This window comes from Colossoma macropomum, unplaced genomic scaffold (assembly GCF_904425465.1).
Source record: "Colossoma macropomum unplaced genomic scaffold, Colossoma_macropomum, whole genome shotgun sequence".
Lineage (NCBI taxonomy): Eukaryota > Metazoa > Chordata > Actinopteri > Characiformes > Serrasalmidae > Colossoma > Colossoma macropomum.
Genome location: NW_023494784.1, coordinates 36,680,578 through 36,704,021, shown reverse-complemented (window position 1 = coordinate 36,704,021; position 23,444 = coordinate 36,680,578). Strand labels below are relative to the sequence as shown.

At 38.4% G+C, this 23,444-nt stretch overlaps 1 protein-coding gene across 1 annotated transcript; it reads right to left on the bottom strand.

Moving 5' to 3' along the window:
• Window positions 1-1,047: 1,047 nt before the first annotated feature.
• On the bottom strand, window positions 1,048-22,610 carry LOC118810835. Its single transcript, XM_036574922.1, has 6 exons — window positions 22,349-22,610; window positions 21,010-21,115; window positions 20,657-20,705; window positions 20,498-20,558; window positions 6,248-6,384; window positions 1,048-1,269 (listed from the first exon to the last, which is right to left on the bottom strand). Exons 1-6 carry the CDS (start codon window positions 22,608-22,610, stop codon window positions 1,048-1,050), a joined length of 837 nt encoding a protein of 278 aa, XP_036430815.1.
• Between the last annotated feature and the right edge of the window lie 834 nt (window positions 22,611-23,444).

The window sequence follows — 23,444 nt, the reverse complement described above, 5'->3', positions numbered from 1 at the left end:
AAAAGAATGCAAATACTGCAGTTCTGAGTAGATTAACTATGATGTGTAAACTATAACAGCAGCAGAGCATTGTGATACTTTCGTGACACACCGTTTGAATTCATACACTTTACTTTCTGTTTTTATGTTAAAATCATTTCTGTTCTCCTTTCTAAATGCTGTACGGCAGGACTCTCAGATCCTGGGGTTTAGTCAAAGTTCCTGGCAATATTCCTGGCACTCTTTTAAATTACACATCACACAGTAGATATGTTTGCTTACTGTGAGCAACCCTAATGTTGCCTTGTATGGCTGTATGGCTTTTAAGTAGAAGTCTGTCTAAAACCTTCAAATGTGTAATCAGAAAGATTAAACAAGTAATTTTGGAGAAAACCCATTACTTTATTATTGTGCATATCAGAAGAATGTGTCAAAGAGGTGTGAAGTATCAAGTCAAATAGCATTGTCTACATCAAAATATACACTACAACCCAGGCATCTGGAAAGCTATGGGGGAGCAACAATGAACAGAGAAAAGTGAATCTTTCAAATTTACATTAGATCTTCAGAATAGTATCAATTTTTAAAACATTTAGGTGAAACAGGGTCTAAAATGACTGTCTATGACCTTTATAGAGCAATAAGTAAATAAATAAAAGATCAATGCAACTCAGACATGTAAACATGAGATTATGAAAGTAGCTTTAATTCACACACAGGAAGTAACACTTCAATTGTGCATCATGTAGATGAATAATCCACCATAGCTTTGCTGGGAATCCAAACTTTGCACACTTCAAAGCCTTATCAGTGCAAAAATCAGGTGAGAAGCTGGGGGACCTGAGCAAGTTTCGTTTATAAGATGTTTTGAAAATGAAACAAGTTTGATATACAAAATGTCTCTGGATTAATGCTCTGTTCTTTGTCCAGCAGAGTCTGCTGATGGAAAGACAGAGTGGCTACACAACAAAAGTGATTATTAAAACACTGTTTTTCCGGTCTACTGAAATGAGCATTACCAGTAAATAGGTCAAGATAGCAGCTACAGTAGTCATTGGAATTTCACAGTCATTGGAATTTCCTGTCTTTTTCCCTCTGATGTGACTGTGGCATGCCCCCGTCCACTGGGCCCCAGTGGTCGGCCGTGAGAGCTGGCAGGAGCAGGAAGGCAGGGCCCGAGCTCCGAGCAGGGGCAAAGCTGGATGAGAACGGCAGGGAGAGGAACACCGCAAGTGAGGGTGGGGGGTTCCCACAGTAACCCTTAAAGGGAAACTTCTTATGATATCCATGCTGGAATTGAAATTGTAAAACATAATGTTTTGTCAGTTGTAGATGAAATTAGTGGTCATATGATTAGAAGACTTAGGGTGGAAAAGGCTGCCTTTCCTTTTGGCACCTGTCACTCAAACTTACAGCAAGTTATGTCAGGTAATATATGTCTCTCCAGAGGGACAAACTGGAAATCATCCTGTGTCTCACCCAAATAAACTGGAGTCCTATAGCCGCACCATAGAAGCCTGCTAAGCACCGTCCTGAATCTCATAAGCTGCTACATTTCCAAAAAAGTGTTGAATGGTCCTTTTGCATTATTACGGTTTGCTAAAAGCTCTACTCAGCACTAACTGGCTTCTCAGCAAGACTTAATGTATTTAATAAGCCACCTTTTAGAAAACTTTACTGAAGCAGTACAAACAATGGCAGATGTATGAGTATTAAGTTATCTTAAAACACATTTTTAATGTAATGTGAGCACTCTGAACACTGTACAGTCCTGTTTAGTCTGATTTATCTGTTGATTTATTTTCTGATGGGTTATCTTTGTACATTATATTAAATGCAGTAACCCAGATAAAGCTTAGCTTACCTTAGAGCCTGTTGATAGTTTTGACACTGAAAGAGGTCCTCCGCATTGTTTCATCCAAAACCTTTTCAGGTTCAGGAATAAAAATAGCATTACATTACAAATGATCAGGATGGCGTGCATTACACAGTCCTTAGTAAAAACTTTCTACCAGTTATGATGATAATTGTAATAATTTCTGTAATAATAATGTAATAATTATAATAAATGTAATAATTTGGACTAAATTACTGCCATTCTCACTGAAGATTTTTATCAGAGTGTTTTGTTAGTGGTTAGAGTAGTGGTTAGAGATGACTGTGATTAGCTGATTGTCAATTACAGACATCTCCATACGCTGTTTCCTCTGTCAACAGAAAATTTGCTAAAGGTCAGCAGAGTTTGAAATGGTTCTTTGAAGCTATATCATAGAAGAGTCTCTTTTGGTGCATTAAGAGTAGCTGGTGTTATTATACAATGTGTTGAAGTTGAATAGTAGACTTTCTTGCAGTGTCATTTCAGTGCACAGGAGTGGTAGCTCGCTATTAGCTCAGATGTAAAAATGTTTGATCAAGGAGCATTTAGCAAGTGTATGTAGGATAAAACATGTCTGGTTCGGAACCTTTTAGTGTACCACTGGGTGCGACAGTGGCAACTTTGGAAAATCCAAATATTAATAAATATTACCGCACTCCTACACATGCCATTCTTTTATTGCTTCATTAGAGTTTTGCTAAAATCTACTTCCTACTCATTAGACACTTTAACGTCAAATGACTAAACAATTTCCCTTGTTTGATTAATGAAAATAAGGCTTCCAGAATCCTTTTTTCTTCCCTTTAAAATTGGCCAATATTCATGATTTGTCAGTTCTCAAACATAAACATCTGCACTGAGCACCTAGCACTAAGTATTATAGATGCCACCAAGTAGCCCAATCTTGACGGACAATTTTGCAAACAGTCAGCTAAAACCTTTTGTCTTTATGGTACCTATATTTTTAAATGTGGGTGGGTTCGGATTGGTCCCAATCAGCTAGAGAACACTACCATTACCAGTGAGTTCATGTTGTATCCAGTCAAGGAAAGAAACACAGATAATCTCTACTGAGAAAAGTAAAATAGTTGTTGTGTTTATCACTTAGATCTGTCTCCACTTCTGTCAAAGCAGACAGTTGAAGCTTGCGTGGATGCATGAAAGCGCAAGACAGTATAATCTGATAAGTCCGGTGCATATTTTGCAGATATATGCTTTGTGTTACAGATCAGACAGGATGCGGTTTGAAATGCCCCACCGAACAGTTTGTGACTATTAGTGTTTAGCAGACGCAGTGTGTATGTGGTGAAATGTCACTGATTACACTTGCACATTTAGTGCAAACACAGTAGAGTTGACAGTTGGTATTTTTATGCTGACATTTGGAAATGCTCCACAGACCCTCAAAACCACAAGCCCTAGTGCAGTATGAGTCATCACTGCATGCCTGGATGACAAAAAAAGGCTTATAAATAATCAAGGCTCATAAAAATTCATCAAAATGATCTGTGAATTAAATTTAAAAGTTCAACTGTGGACTCACTATCTTTTTATAGACCTTGAGAACATAGTAGTTAAGGTGTTTTTTGAAATATAATTCTGCCTTTTTACATTTTGTAATGAATTTTAGGATTGTTATAACATGAAAACATCTCAAAACTGTTGTGAGTGTTTGGAAAAAAGGCATAACCAACATTGGTAACTTTTATTGTTCCTGTGTTGGGGTTTCAGAAGTGCAGAGCTGGTGTTGCCTTTACTGAATACATACAGATACAGCACAAATGTAGTGTTTGCTGGATTAGATATTATTAGCTCTCAAATGGAATGCATACTTCCCTAAAAACAGAATCTGATGCTGCCCTGACTCACAAGCATGCTACACGTAATAAGCTGTTATTATTAGTCCAAATGAGTTATTGTTAACCTCAGTGCTCTCCACTAGGAGACACATGAACATGAGTTGGCATTCACCATTTGAGGAAGTGAAGTTGCTGGTTTGCCATGTTATTTTCTGTATGGTTAGACAGGAAAACTGCATATGGGATACTTTCACTGTATAACTCACAGTTGTCAATGTTATGTACACTCATTATTACCCTTCACTAGGCTTATGGCTGATCACTTGATAAAACAGCTGCTTTTATAGAGAACTTCAGGGTTTTATCTGTTGTGATCAAAATATAGATTGGAATATTGCCTTGCAGCCCTGCAGGATGAGATGTGGTGAAAGCTGGTGCATCAAAAATGCATAAACCACAGTAGTAGCATTCATGACTTAGGATAATGATCACAGTGGTCTCTTTGACCTCACTGTGGTCTGCTTTGGTGGTCTTACAGATTCATGTTGCGTAAGTGTTACAAATTCAACTAGAAACTCTAGAGAAAGTGATCTGTCTGGTTAGAAAATGGGAGAATATAACATAAACTATATACATTTTAGATCATGAAAACTGCAACAAGACCACTCAGAACAATGGACTGTTGAGTGCAGACCTCAACATCAATGAATGTGTTTGGGATTATTTAGATCGTGAGAAGCAGAAAGTGCAACCAACTTCCAAAGTTCCTGAACTTTGGAGGTGTGGAAAAATATCTCTGCAGATTTCTTTGAAAAACTGAAAGCAATGGAAGCTGTAATAGAGGCAGAGAGTGGACACACTAAATACTGAAAATTGCTATATTAAAATTAGTTGTTGGGGCTTCTGTGTAATTCTATGTTAAACAAATGTTTTCTGGTCCTTAAAAGTTAATAACTTATTTAATAACGTATTTAAAAGCTGTTTTAACTGTAAGTCCAGTCAATTGTCACTTCATCCTAGCCAACTCTAGCCCATTTATAATTGGTCAAGTTCGACCACAGGACCACTGCTGACCAGATATGATTTGGGTGGTGGATCATCCACAGCACAGTGTGTGATAATGGTTTGAGTCTATCAGACACAGTGGTGCCGCTGGGGATGTCAGTGTCACTGGTACATGGAGAGTGGTCCACCACCAAAAATATCCAGTCAAGAGCTTCTCTGTGGTCAGAAACCGACGATTAACCGCTAAAATGGCCAGGACCCACCAATGGACCCAAAGTTTGTTATACACTTCTAAACCTAAGAATACAGTGCTTGGGGAGTCTGTGCTCTGTCAGTTTGCAGTTACTTAAGCAATAAACACGAGAGGGAGTGTGTTATTGCGAAATAACATCACGGCTGTGATTTGGTTGCGGTAGGTCATCACAGCCGTGATGTTATTGGCGATAACACACAACCTCAAGTGCTTTTATACAACAGTTAAATAAATAAAGTACGAAATAAATAAATTGGGCTGTGAACGTGGCATTTAATATGTTTTAATGTCAGCAATTCCTTCTGCCAAATTATAGTTTAGTAACAAGCAGCTTGTTGCTACATCAGAGTAACGAGCTCCGCTCACTCGCTGCACAGCCAGCAGTTCGTTCTTCAGCTCCTTACACTAAATTCGGAAACTTTTATTAGCACTGAGCAAGATTTTCAGTTGGCAGCTGTGACAGAACACCTAAACAACCTGGAATCAGCCAGAAATGAACAGAATACCATTCGTCAAACGTGTAGCCTCATCTTCACAGTCTGACGAAATTGGACTGAGCCATGAAACTGCCACAATATCAAGTTAACATCATTAATGTTGTTTTGTTCCAGCCAGTCTGTAAAGCACCTTACAGCCCATTTTGTTTGGCGAATGGTATTCAGTTAATTTCTGGCTGATTCCAGGTTGTTTAGCTGTTCTTCTGTCACAGCTGCCGACTGAAAATGAGTGGTAATGACAGTTTGGGAATTTAGTGTCGTCTCATCTTCAGAGTCTGAAGGTCAAATGTAATCTTAGAAGTGTCCATTTTCTGTTTGTGGCAAAGTAAGAAGTAAAAAAATTCAAATGGCTTGAGCGTCTCCTACAGCTGTCAAAGTCATTGCTTAGCAACAGCATGTCAGCAGAGTGATAGTGTTTGTGAAAAAAACATGATGTTATGGCAAAATAACAGCACAGTTAGAATGCTTCTCAACCAATCAGTTTGCGTGACCGGAACTAACTGCTTTATAATGAATAATAAGTCTTAGTATGTAATAAGCCTAGGATTCTAAGGGGTTAATGAAGGGCTCAAGGGTGATGGACACAATGGTGCATCAACAGATGGGCTACAGCCTTTAACTGTACATCAGCAATTTGGAGCCACAAGGTAGGGTTTTCTTATAAAGTGACTAGAAGTAGCTTTGAACAGCAGCACAGAGCATTCAGTACATTGGTAAAACAAAAAATGATACAGTGGTCGCCCTAGGAGTGCAACTGAGAACAACTTTTCTATCTGGAGAACAGCATGTGACTGTGGGTGGTTGAGGGCACGCAAGCCCACACGCTGTAGCTGTTTACCAAAGCATCAATAAAGTGTGGGGGAGGAACCGGTATTTGCATAGTCAGAGTCTTTTCCCAGAAATGACAGAGCGAGCAGCGGAGCAGAGTGCTCATTACCGGAGTCATCGGAGGAGGAGTGTGTTCACTACCGGAGGCTGAGAACACACAAAGATGGTTCACATGGAGCTTCTGACAGGTGGAAGATGACTACAGTGACATCAGCATCTCTCATGCTTCAAGCAGATGATATGCTAAATGTATGCGTATTTTCCCCAGTGCCAGTGTGAGAAATGAGGTTAGTGCAGCACATTCCTGCCTCACACTGTTGGTTTAGACAAATGATCTGTCTCCTCATTACGTCTACAGTAATATCTTTCTCTCACACTTTTTCCTGCCATTCTCAACCTAGCTCACTTCCGTGTAAACTTGATTAAGCAAGTGGGGAACCCTCAGGGCTTCCTGACCTTTAGAGAAGGCCTAATGATTTCTGAGAAATAAAAAAACATGTATGTCTGTCATTTTTAATTAAACCTTTTATACTGCAGGATGTTCATTCAGCTATTAATCTCAAGACCAATTACCCAGTGATAACTATCAGTTATTTGGTAATATGTAATAGGTGGTAACACTTTATTGAAAGGCAGCACTCATAAGGCTACAGTACATCCTACATAAGCCTTTCATGACTGACATTAACCTGCATTTATAAGGCTTATTCCAATAAGCGTCAGTTCTCACAAAGGCTGGTTTTGTCAACTTTGTCGTCAAGCTGATATTGATTTTTGTCCATGTTAGGTGTTGTCATATCGCTTTCTGGGGTGAACAACACTATGACGCATTATGACCACTGACATATTTGTGCCGTTGTATTCATTTCTCCTGTTTCTAATAATGTCACTTCCCATGCAATTCTTAACCCCTTAGGTGGCCAGGGCCCATCGGCAGGCCAAAGTTTTGTTACACACTTCTATAACCCAAGAATAGTTCTACCAGTTTGCACTGAAGTCCCTGTAGTTACTGAATGATAAGCCTTAGTATGTAATAAGCCTCATACAATACCTCAAAATACCTCATACAGCTCATTCTGGACATTTAAATGTTATATGTTGCCTCGCTTTCTAGGGTTGCCAGATCCTGGCAAAATTTCTAATCCAAGCACTTAAAATTGTGCAGCCTTTATGATGCTTTTTGAAATCAGCCTTTCTGTAGGTTGCAACTGAAAGAGTTAAGTTAATCATCATGCTTGTTGTATTGAAACTGTTGTGAAAATACTCTTTTTTCAGTTCTGGCTGCAAACAAGAGGGTTCAATTCTTAAAATGTCCAAAGGAAAATTGTCCATGTAGGATTTTTAGCTCCACCATTGGTTAGGACTTCAAGGAAAGTCAAAAAGGGAAAAGTTTCCAAAACTAAAAAAAATGTTTAAAACGTAGAGAAATTGGTACGCCTAACAACCGTCCATGACCTGGTAGACCACCACAACTGTCCACATCAGATAATCAGCACTTAAAGCTTTCATCTTTGAGAGCTAGGAAAAAATTGAGCTCCACTCTTGCTTTAGATCTGAAAACATCCACAAGTATTTTTGTCCATCCTTCCACTGTGAGAAGCCAACTCAGCGCTGTGGGTCTGAAAGGATGTGTAGCTGTCAAGAGGCCTTTACTGGGAAAAGAAAACAGTCAAAAAAGAATTACATCTGCAAATCAAACAAATCAGCTGCTGGTGTTCTCAGAACAGTGGACTGACCATCATCATGCAACCAGCTTCTAAGACCGAACTTTGGAGATTTTCTTAAAAACTGAAAGCAAGTTTCCCTAAAAGAATGGACACTATAATAAAGGCAAAGGGTGTTCACGCTAAATATTGAAAATGTTGATATTATATGAAGGAGAACTGAAAGCCTAATGTGTCGAATTAAGCACTAACATTTAGAAACTGACAGTGGAATCAACCAATTATGGTTAGGTTTACAATGGGTCAGCGGATTTCATAATAGAAAAACATCACTCTAGATCTCCTGAAAGTACTAGAAAGTCACAAACTGAATGTGAGCTGAAATCTAACCAGGTTTCAGTCAGTTGTTATGAATGTAAAACAGTGGCAGCAGCTCTATGTCAGGGATCTTTACTGAAAGTCACAGTAAAACTGATACATACACAGCAAAGTATATGCGACATACAAAGCAAAACATATGTTGACCCCTTAAAATCAGAGGCTTATTACATACTAAGGCTTATTATTCAGTAAGTACAGGGACTTCAGTGAAAACTGGCAGAGCTATTCTTACATTATAGAGGTGTGTAATAAAACTGCTGGAGGGCCCTGACCATTTAAGGGGCTAATGTCTTTTACAAGCTTCTAATATCTGTGTTTGACCTAGAACAGCCAGTAAATCATTGCTGTCCAAAGAAAAACAAGTATCTCCAAAATAGTAACTTTAAAGGAGAAGGCACATTTTTTTTTAACTTTTAATGCAAGTTAATGTGAAGAGTTTTTTTCTTTTTTTATAAGTTTTTTTGTTTTTTATGTTATTTTGAAACATTTCTGTTGGCCCATTGATCATGAAAGTGTCACACAAAGTAAAGGACAGCTGCTGGGCTCAAATGATGTAGAAAAATAAAAATCAACAAAAATGGAAATACATGCTTTTTGTTGGACAGCAGCAAAATTGCCATTAGCGCAGTGTTAAAATGCAACTATAAAAGGCTACTATATACCCAGATGGTTGCAGAAATGTAGAAGTGTTTTGTTTTGACATTTATGGCTCAAACCAAAGGCCTGGCACAAGTCATGGTTCACTACTAGATCAAGGTCACAATCTTAAGTGAGCAGATCCTTTTATGGTAAACCTACCAACGCTCACTTCTGATATGGTAACTTATCTATACGGACACCTACATGCCCTTGCTATACATGCAAGCCTGAAACACAACCAGCAAACAAACAATCAACCAAAAGCATTTATTGCTCAAGGCCACGCCATTTGCAGCAAGGTGCTGCAGCGTGTTCACACAGGCAGTGTGTTATATGGCAACAGATATGGTGGTTTTAGTAGGGACTCTGCAGCGTAGGTGTGTGAGCTCACAACACAACGGTGTGAAGTGTTAAGATGGGTTGACTCGCCGCCGCACTTGTATCTGTTTCAGCCTCAGAGATGGAGAGGCCTGTCCTGAGAACAGTGTCACTTCTTGTAACACAAAAGGCGACCCATGATGAGTAAGCCCTATTTGTTCTGATTTGAACCACAAGCTTCATCAATAAATCATGAGCTGTTGTTTTCACACTGCCTTTGCGTAGGCAGATAGGCTGAACAGTCTGAACTGCCATCAAATTTCTAATTATCTGTTCTTGTTTGTTTGTTTGTTTGCTTGTTTGTTCTCAAATGAATCTCTTTTTTGGAGCATAGACTTGACACAATGGAGCTTTGAATTTACACAATTCAAGACAATGCTAGATAAAAGAAATTAAATTAAGACAGCGGCGGTGATGATAAGCCACGGGACAAAAAATGATAAAAACAGAATGCAATGATTTGCAAGTCCCATAGACCCATATTTTATTCACAATAGAACATAGAACACATATCAGATGTTGAAAGTGAGACATTTTACCATTTCATGGAAAACGTTAACTCATTTAGAACTTGGCAGCAACGCATCTCAAAAAAGTTGGGACAGGGGCATGTTTATCACTGTGTTTCATCTCCTCTTCTTTTAACAACACTCTGTAAGTATTTGGGAAGTGAGGAGACCAATTGCTGTAGTTTTGAAAGTGAAATGTTTTCCCATTCTTGTTTTACATAGGAATTTAGCTGCTCCACAGTTTGGGGTCTCCTTTGTCTTATTTTTCATTTTATAATGCGCCAAATGTTTTCAATAGGTGACAGGTCTTTACTGCAGGCAGGTCAGTTTAGCACCCTAACTTTTTTACTATATAGCCATGCTGTTGTAATAGGTGCAGAATGTGGTGAAATAAGCAGGGCCTTTCCTGAAAAAGACATCATCTGAATGGCAATATACGTTGTCAAAACCTGTATACTTCATTTTGCATTAAAGGTGCCTTCACAGATGTGCAAGACACCCATGCCATGTGCACTAATGCCCCCCCATACCATCATGGATACTGGCTTTTGAACTGCATGCTAATAACAAGCTAAATGGTCTTTAGCCAAGAGGACACAGTGTCTATTATTTCCAAACAATTTCAAATTTTGATTAATTGGACCACAGGACACTTTTGCACTTCGCCTCAGTCCATCTTAAATGAGCTTGGGCCCAGAGAAGTTGCCGGTGTTTCTGGATCCTGTTTGTATATGGTTTCTTCTTTGCATGATGCAGCTTTAACTAGCATTTATGGATTGCAGGGCGAACTGTGTTCAAAGACAATGATTTCTGGAAGTGTGTCTGAGCCCATGCAGTGATTTCCAGTAGAAAATCATGCCTGTTTTCAATGCAGTGCCTCCAAAGGGCCCAAAGATCACAAGCATCCAATATTGACCGTCAGCCTTGTCCCTTACGCAGGGATTTCTCCAGATTCACTGAATCTTTTGATGATATTATGTACTGTAGATGGTGGGATATTCAAAGTCTTCGCAATTTTATGTTGAGGAACATTTTTCTGAAAGTTTTTAGACGCAGATTTTCGCAGATTGGTGAACCTCTGCCCAAGCTTGCTTCTGAGAGATTCTGCCTCTCTAAAATGCTCTTTTTATACCCAGTCATGTGAGTTAGTTGCAAATTGCTCCTCCAGCTGTTTTTTTTATTAGTACCACTTACTTTTCCAGCCTTTTGTTGCCCCCATCCCAACTTTTTTGAGATGTGTTGCTGCCATCAAGTTCTAAATTAATAAATGTTTTTTTCAGGAAATGGTCTCACTGCATTCTGTTTTTATTTACATTTTACACAGCGTCCCAACTTTTTTGGAATTGGGGTTGTACTTATGCATCCTCTTGCCTTAATGCCAGTGTCAGTCCTGCCAGGTAAATAGTACACTAGCCACCTTCTAGTCCATTCTATACTAGTTCAACCTAGTCATTTCACCTGATCTTTGCAAATGAGAACTGGGACTAAGGTCTGGTGAACTTGCTGGTCAGTCAAACTGTCCCACTGTTCCATCATGTCTGTTGAACCAGATTTGAAACACATTTGGACCTATGCACCCTAAAGTTGTCATCCTGGAAAGTTGGAATGTCAATGCTAGGTTCTGATTAAACATGAAGCACATAGTTTGTGGAAGAGAGGGCTAAAATGGTCAGGAACTATGTCAGGTAAACACTTACCCAACAGTGTTTAGGACAAGGGACCCCACAGCTGCCTATGCTGGCTGCTTTGAATTTCACAGTAATGTAAATTAATGAGGCGAATTCTGACAGAAAACGCAACAGTTACAGTGATCTTTGATGCAAATTGCATTTAGATCATTAGATTTTTAATTTTTTAATCAAATTATTTCAGTTGTTTATTTTGAACAAATACTGTACATCCCTTTTTACAATGAATCCCCCAACTAGCACAAGACTTTCATTTAAAAGCATTCAGTATATCAGACACAGAGACGGAGGAGTCAGCTTACCCAGTCAGCTGCAGTTACAGGGAAGTAAGTTCAAGATGCAAATCTTCTAACAGTCACGAGAGCTGAACATATGAACTTATATTTGGCTATTTTCCTTTGGGTAAATGCTGGTTGTCTCTTACTAGTACTATTAATACTTAATGTCTCTTACTTCAGTCTTCAGTTCAGTTCAAAGAAATGTGGAGGCTTGTGAAAATTGTACCTGGAGAGAGTTCATGCTATAGGGGAGTACAGGGGCAGGCTATAGCAGTGTGATATGGTGATTTTATCATTTTCATCGCTAAGAAATAGCAATAAAGAACGTCAGTAGTTGTTGCAGTCACTCTGTTTCATGCTCCTTTATTTCTAGGAATTCTACTTTTAAATGTATTTTCATTATTGCACTTACAAGAAGTGTAGTAGAAGATTTCTTTCAGTCCTGAACTGATAACTCTGTTGAATTCTATCCCTTGGACTCGCCTTTAAAAATAATAAAAATAATAAGTTACATTTGTATAGCGCCTTTCACAAACCCAAGGTCGCTTCACATAGCATGGGCAAACAAACAAATCAAAAAAAAAATCTTAAGCTGTGAAGGAGGAAGAAAAATGCTGATTAAAGAGAAAAGTCTTTAAGTCAGATTTGAGGGAGGAGAAAGAAGAGCAGTCCCTGAGGGATTGAGGAAGAGAATTCCAGAGTTTGGGGGCCATAGCACTGAAGGACCTCCCTCCCAAAGTGGAAAGTCTGGTGCGTTTGACAGCAAGTAAGTTATTACAAGAAGACCTGAGAGAGCGAGAGGGAGTGTAAGAGGTCAGCAGTTCTCTGAGGTAGGGGGGAGCAAGGTTATGCAGGGCTTTGAAAGTGAGTAGTAAAATTTTAAACTTTGTATGTGGTGAGACCGGTAGCTAGTGTAGCTGAAAGAGAATGGGGGTGATGTGAGCTGAACGCTTAGTATGAGTGAGAACTCTAGCTGCAGATGAACACAAAAATGAACACAATTTGTCATTGCATGTGACTAATTATTTGTCTGACAAGCTTGCATTTTCCAGGAAAACCAATGAAAGGAGAAATGCCAACGCGGCTGTTAGAATCTAGTGCAGACATATTAGCATCAGAGTAGTTTTGTACACTCCTATATTACACTGTACAAGGGAATATTGAACCACACCTTTAATGATTAAGTTGTGAACTTAAAAGTTCTATACTGGTATAATTTCAAAAATTCTACACTATCACTGTGTTTCGGCATGTTTATTAGAAATGAATGTGACTGCTTAGACCTTTCAGCTAATACAGAATAGTGGAGGTCAAAGTTTTCCAGTCTTACATCTAGATTCCTCTGAAGTGTGCACTTTAACAGTTTTCTGTTTTAATGGACATGACTCAACTCAGCTCATTCTAAGCCCTTTGTGGTGTTAAAATAGGGGTGATCATGAAGGAATATGCTAAAATTTGCTATGGAGGGGGACTCCAGGAGCAGAACAGGGGAAATACTGATGTTTGCGACTTAACATCCACCACGTGTGTAAGCAGGCAGGAGAAAGCTGTCTTATACTCCCTACGAAGATGTGGTCTTTAGGTTTCGCCCTGCCGTACAGCCCTGGAGTGCATTACGATCTTTATGTTGTTCAAAGTTATAAAATGTAATGTCATTTTTATAATACGGACTTGCTTATCTTGTGTATATCACATGGACTGCTCAGCCCACAGTGGTCTTGTGTTGATATGGTAATATGGTTATCCACACACTGTGGCACATTTATTTAAATAATGTCATATTTAATTTAGGCAAGTAGCAATGACAGACATCTCTGTTGTCCCCAGTTAGTGACTGCAGCTCATGTATACTACACTCTTAAAAAAGGTGGTTCTTCAAGGTGGTTCTGTAGTAAATACAGTGGTTCTATATAGCACCAAAAAGGGTCCTGCTATTGTTACGATGTCAAGCTTTTAGCAGTAGAAGAACACTTTTTGGTGCTATATAGAACCATTTTCAATAGGTTCCATGTAGAACCATCTACAGCACATTCTCCATCAGTCTGAAGAACGATCTCACCATGCAAAGAACCATTTAAGCATGCAAATAGTTTTTTGGGTGTTCACCGATCTATATGGAACGATTGTCTTCATGAAAGAACCTTTGAAGAACCATTTTTCTTACGAGTGTAGATAACAACATTGATTTTTCTGTGTTGTTTAAAATGATCAAACTCTCGTTGCAGTCTGGCTGAATATTACAAAAGCTAAACTAAGATAATTCAGTACACACGTCTAGAATTTACTAACATAACATAATTAAACTATAGTTTGTGATTTTTGGAGTTTTTCTTTTATTTTACTGATTTAACTGCATTTCCAATTTTGTGTTTCAGTACTTTCCTTCATCTTCATTAATTCTCTGTTCTCTATTTGGACTGTGATTTACTGTGCCCTAACAATGAAATCTAGAAGAAGTGCTGCATGCATAAATTTTATATCCATTGTATGAATAAGATCAGTTTTGTGTAATCTTTGTAATGGGCTATTGATAATGCATTTTAGAAGTGGAAGCAGCCTTCCCTGCTATCTCTCGAAATGAAAGAGGCATAGGGGGTCAGATTCTCTATAAGAGATACTGCACTCTGTTAGAATACAAATAGCAATATATTGCAGCTTGTAAATTAAACTAACAGTCCTTGAAATGAGGGTGAGCAGTTTTGATGGACTATTGTGATGTTTGTCAAAAAACAGTGAAACTTTACCCAATTGTGAAGTGTTTATGTCTGTATTGCAGGCTGTAGATCTCTAATAAAACGTGAGAATTATCCACAATTTAACTCTATTAAATCTCACCAGTTTAAAATAACTGAGACCCTACAGCCCCATCTGCTGGACATTCACTTGCATGTCAATAGTCCTACCTGAACAGGAGACCTGAATGTGAGACTTTAAGTTTTTCAATGTCATATTAAGTAATATCAGGGATCAAAGCTGGTATCTTGGTTCCAGCATAAAACCTTTACTTTTAAAACTCTTTATGTGTACAACGCCATTTCCAAAACCAAATTCCTCGTATGCGTAAACATACCTGGCCAATAAAGCCTGATTCTGATTCTGAAGAGTTGGGACGTTGTGCAAAATGTGAATAAAAGCATAATGCAATGATATGCAAATCAATTTAACCCTATATTTAATTGAAAATATTGCAAAGACAACATATCAAATGTTGAAACTGAGCAATTTTATTGTTTTTTGAAAAATATATGCCCATTTTGAATTTGATGCCAGAAACACATTGCAAAAATGTTGGGACGGGGTTATGTTTACCGCTGTGCTGCATCACCTCTTCTTGTAACAACACTCTGTAAGTGTTTGGGAACTGAGGAGACCAATTGCTGTAGTTTTGACAGTGAAATTTTCCTATTTTTGCTTGATATAACAGAGTGTGGGGTCTCCTTGGTCATATTTTTCATTTAATACAGCACCAGAAGCTTTCAGTGGGTGACAGGTCTAGAATCTAGGCAGGCCAGTTTAGCCTCTGGACTCTTTTAATACGGAGCCATGCTGTTGTAATACGTGCAGAATATGGTTTGACATTGTCTTGCTGAAATAAGCAAGGCCTTCCCTGAAAAAGATGTAGTCTAGATGGCAGCATATGTTGCCAAAACCTGAATATATTGTTCAGCATTAATGGTGCCTTCACAGGTGTGCACGTCACCCATGCCATGTGTGCTAATGCACCCCAATACTATCACTATACTATTTGAACTGCGTGCTGAAAACAAGCTGCATAGTTCCTCTCTTCTGTAGCCAAGAGCATGCGCCATCCATGATTTCCTAAAACAAAAAAATTTGATTTGTCGAACCACAGGACACTTTTCCTTTCACCTGAGTCCATCTTTAATAAGCTTGGGCCCAGAGAAGGTGCTGGTATATCCTGTTTATATATGGTTTCTTCTTTGTATGGTAGAGTTTTAACTTGCAGACAATGTGTTTCAGAAATGTTCCTGAGCCCATGCAGTGATTTCCACTCCAGAATCATGTCTGTTTTTAATGCAGTCCCATCTGATGGCCCGAAGATTACGGCCAGCCGATATTAGTTTTTGGCCTTGTCCCTTGCATGAAGACATTTATCCAGATTCTCTGAATATTTTACCATTATGTACCGTAGGTAAAGAAATCCCCAAGTTCTTTGCTATTTTGTGTAGAGAAACGTTATTCACAAAGTGGTGAACTCCTCCTCATCTTTACTTCTGAAAGACTCAGCATCTCTGAGATGCTCTTTTTATACCCAATCATGTTACTGACCTGTTGCCAATCAACCTAAGTAGTGAGATGTTCCACCAGGTTTTTTTAGCATTACACAACTTGACCAATCTTTTGTTGCCCCTGTTCCTACTTTTTTGAAATGCATTGCTGCCATCAAATTCACAACTCCATGTTCATGCCAGTGCAATCTTCTTAATACAATGCCAGCATATTACTAATTTTGTTACTTGTGCCCATTTTCTATTTTGGTGGTCAGAAATGAAAGTGACGTGGGTGAAGTGGTGCTTGCAAAGAGCCAGTTGCACTTGCACTGCCACCTCCTCAGACCTACAAATGCATGGGCACGGTATTTTCCAAAAACAAGCATAAAGATGGGTCTAATTACTCACAGCGCAACTCTGTGGACAAGGAGACGACTATTTCTAGCACCTCAGTTAAATATAAATAGGTAACCTCCCCCCAGTTACATTACTGTAAGGGGGGACAGTATAAACAAACAAAGGAAAAAAGTAGTCGTGGCTACTAAATTTAAATCAAACACACACTAAACGTTTTAATTAACAGAATTATGGAATGTTTAGCTATAAAAGTCTAATTGGCTAAGCTGCATTAGAAGCCATTGTAAAATACCATTCATTTAAACTCCAGGAACAATAAGGATGATACAGTTGGAAAATGTAATGTAGATTTGTACAGATGATGGTCTTCAAAATCAGGAAATCTATCTGTGAAATCATTTTTCCAAAACATACAGCAGTTGCCTAAAATACAGCCAATATAAAGTGATGCTGCGGTTCTCATAATGTAATAGTTATGAAATGACACGCTCTTGGCAAACCAAGCAGCCATGCGCGCCCATAGAACTGCATGCCTGCACACACATGACCCACCCATCAGCTGAGCTCTGTATTAAAGGAACAATGTGATCAAGCACAACATTAAGACCACCTCCTTGTATCTACACTCATTGTCCATTTTATCAGCTCCACTTACTATATAGGTGCACTTTGTACTTCTACAGTTACAGACTGGAGTCCATCTGTTTCTCTGCATACTTTGTTAGCCCCCTTTTACCCTGTTCTTCAGTGGTCAGGACCCCCATGGACCCTCACAGAGCAGGTACTATTTGGGTGGTGGATCATTCTCAGCACTGCAGTAACACTGACGTGGTGGTGGTGTGTTAGTGTGTGTTAGCCAGATGCATGGCTGGTCAGAAATGAAAGTGACGTGGGTGAAGTGGTGCTTGCAAAGAGCCTTTTATTTATTTATTTATTTATTTATTGATTGTTCATTTTATTAATGTGATTATGTTTTTTGGGGGGCTGAAAAGCATTTTGAGCTGTTCCAGTTGTGAAGTGTTAATAAAAACAAAATAAAAAAATAAAAATAAAAAAAAGTTATTATAACTGTAATTATTGTTATTAGAAATGAGGTCAACTATTTCTGACCCTGAATATGCAGACTTTTACTTAAAAAAACAATAAATAAATAAAAAAAATAAATAAGAGTGTGCACGCTTTCATTCACACTAAGTTTACAATCACTATGTGCCATTGCTGTGAGGATTTTATGGAAAAGCACTATATATTGAAAAAATATGAAATATAAGTTAGACCTGTTTAATGTTAATGTTAAGTTAAGTTAAGGCCTGTTTAATTCTCTGTTGATTTCTTTTCAGACAGTAGAGCCTCTAACCTCCCTGCTCACACTTCACTTTGGGACTAATGCTTCCTGTCTCCCCCTGTAGGAGGGTCAGTGCACTACACAAAAATGTTCTTCTACCAGTGGCTTGCAGTTACATATTTTCACCAGAGAGGTCTCCAAATCCTCAGCCTTAAACAGTGCTGCTTAAAATAGAAACGTGCCAACCAATCATATCCGGTTTCCAAAACAGAAAGAAAAAAAACACAACAAACACAGGCAACAGAGTCTGTTATCCAGATTTTCACCTGCAAAGGTGAATAAGATTCTGAGATATCAAGACAGAGTCGAGCTGTTAGGACGGAATCTTAAATGCTAAACTACCTGAGGTTATTAGTTGTCAAATCCAGTCAAATTTTATTTATATAGAGCTTTTTACAACAAGTGTTGTCACAAAGCAGCTTTACAGAAAATCCAAGCACCAATGAGCATCACCAAGGGCAACAGTGGCAAGACGAAACTCCCTAAGAGCAAGAGGAGGACACCTTGAGAGGAACCAGACTCAAAAGGGGAACATATCCTCCTCTGGTCGACACAGAATAGCAAAAAAATAACACAAACAGAGAAATAAGAATAAGATTTACAATTAATATGCAATATTGAATACAGAGAAATAGAAAAAAAAAACAGCCTGTCACTGAATAGTATTTAAATTAACCATATCAGATGTCTATTGTTAGAGGCCTGTAAGAGTAACAGTGAGAAATAGGTCTTTGAAAACCAGTCACTGTTACTGTTAGGAGCACTTCACCGTGAAAATGCTGGAAAACAATCAGAACAAAACTGAATGGTCTACCACAGATGTTAATGTTGAACTTCAAACTAAAAGTGAAGTACAAAGCCTGAGTAGAGGAAAAAATAATAAACAAATAATAAACAAAATGTCTCCATTGATCCACAACTTAATGTCATGGTCTTTATTTCATGTGGAAACTAGTGAGCTTTCAATGATGAATTATATGCAGTGATCATCATTGACCGCTCTCATACTGTTTGCTGTCAGATCCTCTTAACAGCTCTTTAACAAATACTTTTCTTAATTTCATGAAAACTTTATTAACATGACTTTAGATGTCAGATGTCATGTTTCAGATGTCCTCTCCTGAAAATGGTGCATAACAAACAAAAGAAATATATTTGTTCAGACATAGACCATAAAATATATAAACCATCCATCCATCCATCATCTAAACCGCTTATCCTTCTGGGTCGCGGTGGGGTGCTGGAGCCTATCCCAGCTGTCATTGGGCGGAAGGCAGGATACACCCTGGACAGGTCGCCAGTCCATCGCAAGGCAGACAGACAGACATACACAGTCACACACACTCATACCTAGGGGCAATTTAGCACGTCCAATCAGCCTGACTGCATGTTTTTGGACTGTGGGAGGAAACCGGAGTACCCGGAGGAAACCCACGCAGACACGGGGAGAACATGCAAACTCCACACAGAAATGACCCTGGTCACCCGGCCGGGAATCAAACCCAGGCCATTCTTGCTGTGAGGCGATATATAAACCATGAACTATTTAATTTTGTCTGTGTGTGTGTGTGTGTGTGTGTGTGTGTGTGTGTGTGTGTGTGTAGTAATCATACCTTCTGATAGTCATGAACACATTTCATCACCTCTCTGAAATACACCCACCTCTTTTGCTGCAAAAGGAGCTCATCTTTGGTTTGAATTATTTTCTTTTTTAAATGGAGGGAAAATAAGTTCTTTTAAAAAAAAGTTTTTTTATTTTATTTGTTTTATTTATTTGTAAATACATAAAATTGGGGTCTCTGGGAACACAAATAGGCGGTAAAGGCATTCTTAATAGACCATGAGCAGTAATGTTATGAATATCGAAGTAACTTTATTAACAGTTCTGACTTACTTTTATTACAATTAGATGAAACCATTTATCCAGAATGTTGTATACAGTGCACTGGTATTCAGTCATGATGTTTACGTTCATATTTGCGAGAGCGCGAAACATAAAAAAAGAGAGAGATCATATCACTCCCATTATAAGGTTCTGCTGCTAGTTTTTAAGGCAGTAAATGATAAAGAACCCGCTTACATCACAGAGTGTCTGTCTGTTTGTGTTCCAACATGTGATCTTAGATCTGCAGATAGTGGCCTTCTGCAAAAACATTCCATAAAATACAAATAACGTGGAGAGACTCGTTCAGTTATTCTGCTTCTAAACTGTGGAGCTCAATTCCACCTTTTATTAGACAGTCAAGCTCAGTGCTCACTTTTAAGAAAACATCTAAAAAGCCTCTCTCTCTCTCTCTGTTTCATTTTAATTAATGAATCTATCTTTTTCATTTATTTTTTTCATTTTGTGTCATACTCTCTATGTGTTAAACACATTTGCAAATCAATAAAACTCACTCTGTCACTCAGTTTTAACCATTTTTAGTTGATTGTATTTTTATTTACACAGAATGGAAAAGTGCTAACCTGGAGTGAGTAAGTAAAAAATACCCAATTAAATTATAAGGAATTACACACTATTTAGTTCTGTACAAAATACATTACATGACCAGACGTATCCAGACACCCCTTCTAATTAGTGAATTCAGCTATTTATTTACATTTGTGTGGCTTTGATGCTGATGATATAAACACTTCTTTTTCTGTGTTTTTTTCTTCTTACTTTGCTTCCAGCAGTATAAACACTCACACATACATACTTTTGTCCACAGAGTAGATGTGCTGTAATGGGTGTGGCTTCACATTTGCAGTATGGTTTCATCAAACTGTGTGTGTTTGAGTGTGTGAACGTGCTTCAGAAGAGCTGCAGATGGACTTCACGTGGAGTTCCACTTCTTCATATACGCAAGACTGAATAGAAATATTTATGAGATCACATCACATGCAAATCTTTCAAAATAAACTGGTTAATTAAAAGTAGTCTTTGAAAAGGAAATGATGTGTTTTACCTGTGGGTTTTTTTCTTCTGTTGGTGTTTTGGATGTGCAACAAATCTTTCTAAATACAAATCAACAAATATAATTAACAACAATAGCAAGCAAAGAGGTGTAAATACAGAGAATAATGATGACTTCTGCTGCATCAAATCTGGAAGTGTGAAAAGGATCTATTAAACAAAATATATACAACACATATACAGTACGAAATGAAACAGCCTGTTAAGACCTTCATGATTATGATTACACTGGTGTGAGTAGAAAGACACATAACCAAATGACTTCTTCTATATCAGTGGTCACAGTCTGACCAAAAGTTGGCAGGTATGTTCCATAACAAAGTTAAGACTCTAGAAGTGTCCTACCTAAACTGTCCACGATTCCTGTGTATGATGTAGAGGCTGGTCACAAGCTTTATGATGGCCCAGCTGGCGTAAACACCCAGAAGAACAGAAGGCCATTTAAAAGTCTCTGGAAGAAGCAAATATAACAGCAGGTAAAATATCATCATATTATTAGATCACACCTTTAGCATAGGGCTGTAGTATTAGGAAAGAGTGAAGGGCTAAAGAGAGGTTAATGGTAGAAGTCTGTCTGTGTCCATATGATTCATTATAGAACTCTTTACAATATTGTTACAAAGCAACTTTACCAAAATCCATGTCTAAAAACCTAATGAGCCAGCTGAGAGCGGCAAGGAAGAAAGCATGAGGGTGAAATCTTGAAAGGAGCATTGAAAGAAAAGTCCTTATTCTCCTCCTAAATTCTATAATTGAGTTGTAATTAGTGTTAGAGAAAGATGTATACAGTCATACAATCTCCATGGATAAACACTGACAGTAGAATGAGTTGACTTTCAATGTGGCACTATCATAGGATGCCACCTTTCCAACAAGTTCATTTGTCAAATTTCCGCCCTGCTAGAGCCGCCCTGGTTAAGCGTTATTATTGTAAAGTGGAAATGTCAATCACACAAGATCACAGAATAGGACCACTGAGTTCTAAAGCATGTAAAACTGTTCTCAGTTGCTACACCTTACAGAGGGCCAAACTGTCTGTGGAAGCAGTGTTAACACAAAACTGATTGTCAAGAGCTTCATGGATTGAATTTCCATGGTTCATTAACCACACACAGGCCTAAAATCACCATAGTGATGCCAGACATTGGATGGAGTGTGAAGTAGAACACCATTGGACTCTGAAGCAGTGAAAACATTCTCTAGAGTAAAGATTTACATTTCAACATTTTCACAGAGCCCTGACCTCAACCCCATCCAGCATCTTTGGGAAGTACTGGAATGCTGAATGTTTTGGTGTCTACATACTGATATACCTGGAACCAAGCCAACCAAACAATGTCCCAGTAGATGGAGAAAGACAGTGAAAACTGTACAACTGTAGAACTAAAACCTTGGCCACATGAGGGTCAGAGCACTTCAGAGAGAGGGAGATCTTGCCACTATCAAAGGCAGAGAAGATTAGAACCTTCAGGTGAGTTTTTTTCTCACAAATCTACTGATGAGTGATGAAAGCTTTTATGACATGATGTTAACAAAAACAACCACAGCAGCACTGAGGTCACAGCTTCCGGCCCACTAGACCCTCTATATTTACAGTGTGGCCTGAAAAGACATACAGACCAACTCCTAATCTCCTGTACATTTCTGTTATCAGTGCTTGTCATGTATGTGGAGAAGTGCCTACCGTTGCCTGTAAAGATGGTGAATCGAGTCTCTGGCCACTTGGAGTGGCTGGCAGCTACACAGGTCAGGTTTTTGTCAAAGGCATTTCGAGGCAGCTGTAACCGGCTCGTGACTATGAAAATTCCACTAGCTTCTCTGGATGAGTTTGTCTCAGGTAAAGAGGAGTTCGACAGAGGTTCCCATAGGATAGAAGCTTCTGGTAAACTCTGAACTTCGCAGATGGCAAAAGTGTGGCCACCTTTAGTTTCCAGCCAGCCAGCCATCTTTGGTTGAACTAATGGCAGAAAAAATAGACATTTCAAAAGAGAAATATGAAGTTTCTGGCATGAGATCATCATCTAATCTAAAGGTCAAATGACATTCTTAGAAATTATATTAATGATATTCTACTATATATATTAATATCATGCTCTGACTGCACTGAACTTGGGGCTGTGTGAGCTATTTTTCCAGTAAAGTCCATCACAAACTAACAAAATAATCATTTCACACATTTTTGCACAAAACTATGAAATAGTTCTATGCAATGAGTTCCACAGTGTTTCCCAGTGCGTAGATGCTTCTGCTAAGCTCTGAACTTTACAAATGGCAAAAAAATGTCCATCTTTGGCTTCTAGCCAGCCAGACATGAGTGAAGGGGCTGATGTCCAAATGACAAATTGTGCTAATTCACCACAGTTGCATGCAAAATAACAAAGCAGCTACATTTCACATTTTTACTCAAATCCCTCAAATCCCTACGCAGAGTGATGCTTTACTGATTAAGGCAATAATATATAAAATAAAAAGAAGCTGCAACAGAATAACATATAACACACACCTCTGAGATGCTGTTATACAACAGTGTTTGCAAAGTACAGAAAAGCAGAAGCAGAAAATCCTCACCAAAGTTAAGATTTTCACCAGAAGAAATTTGGAAATTTCTGAAATTTAGGATAAAGTGACCACTGTTGTTACTTACAGTGAAAAAAAGTGTTACAGTGTTACAGTGAAAAAACATGCTACCCTTTTTAAAATAGTGACATAGAGAGTTTAAGACCAGTGCCACAAAAACATTGTAGATCCATAAAGAACCACACACACACGCACACACACAT

Coding starts and splice junctions, on each gene's coding strand:
- LOC118810835 (XM_036574922.1), bottom strand. CDS start 22,610: ATGGCTGGCTGGCTGGAAACTAAAGGTGGCCACACTTTTGCCATCTGC. Junction 20,706..21,009: donor AGGAATCGTGGACAGTTTAG/GTAGGACACTTC, acceptor ATTTGTATTTAG/AAAGATTTGTTGCACATCCA. Junction 20,559..20,656: donor CAGAAGAAAAAAACCCACAG/GTAAAACACATC, acceptor ATTTCTATTCAG/TCTTGCGTATATGAAGAAGT.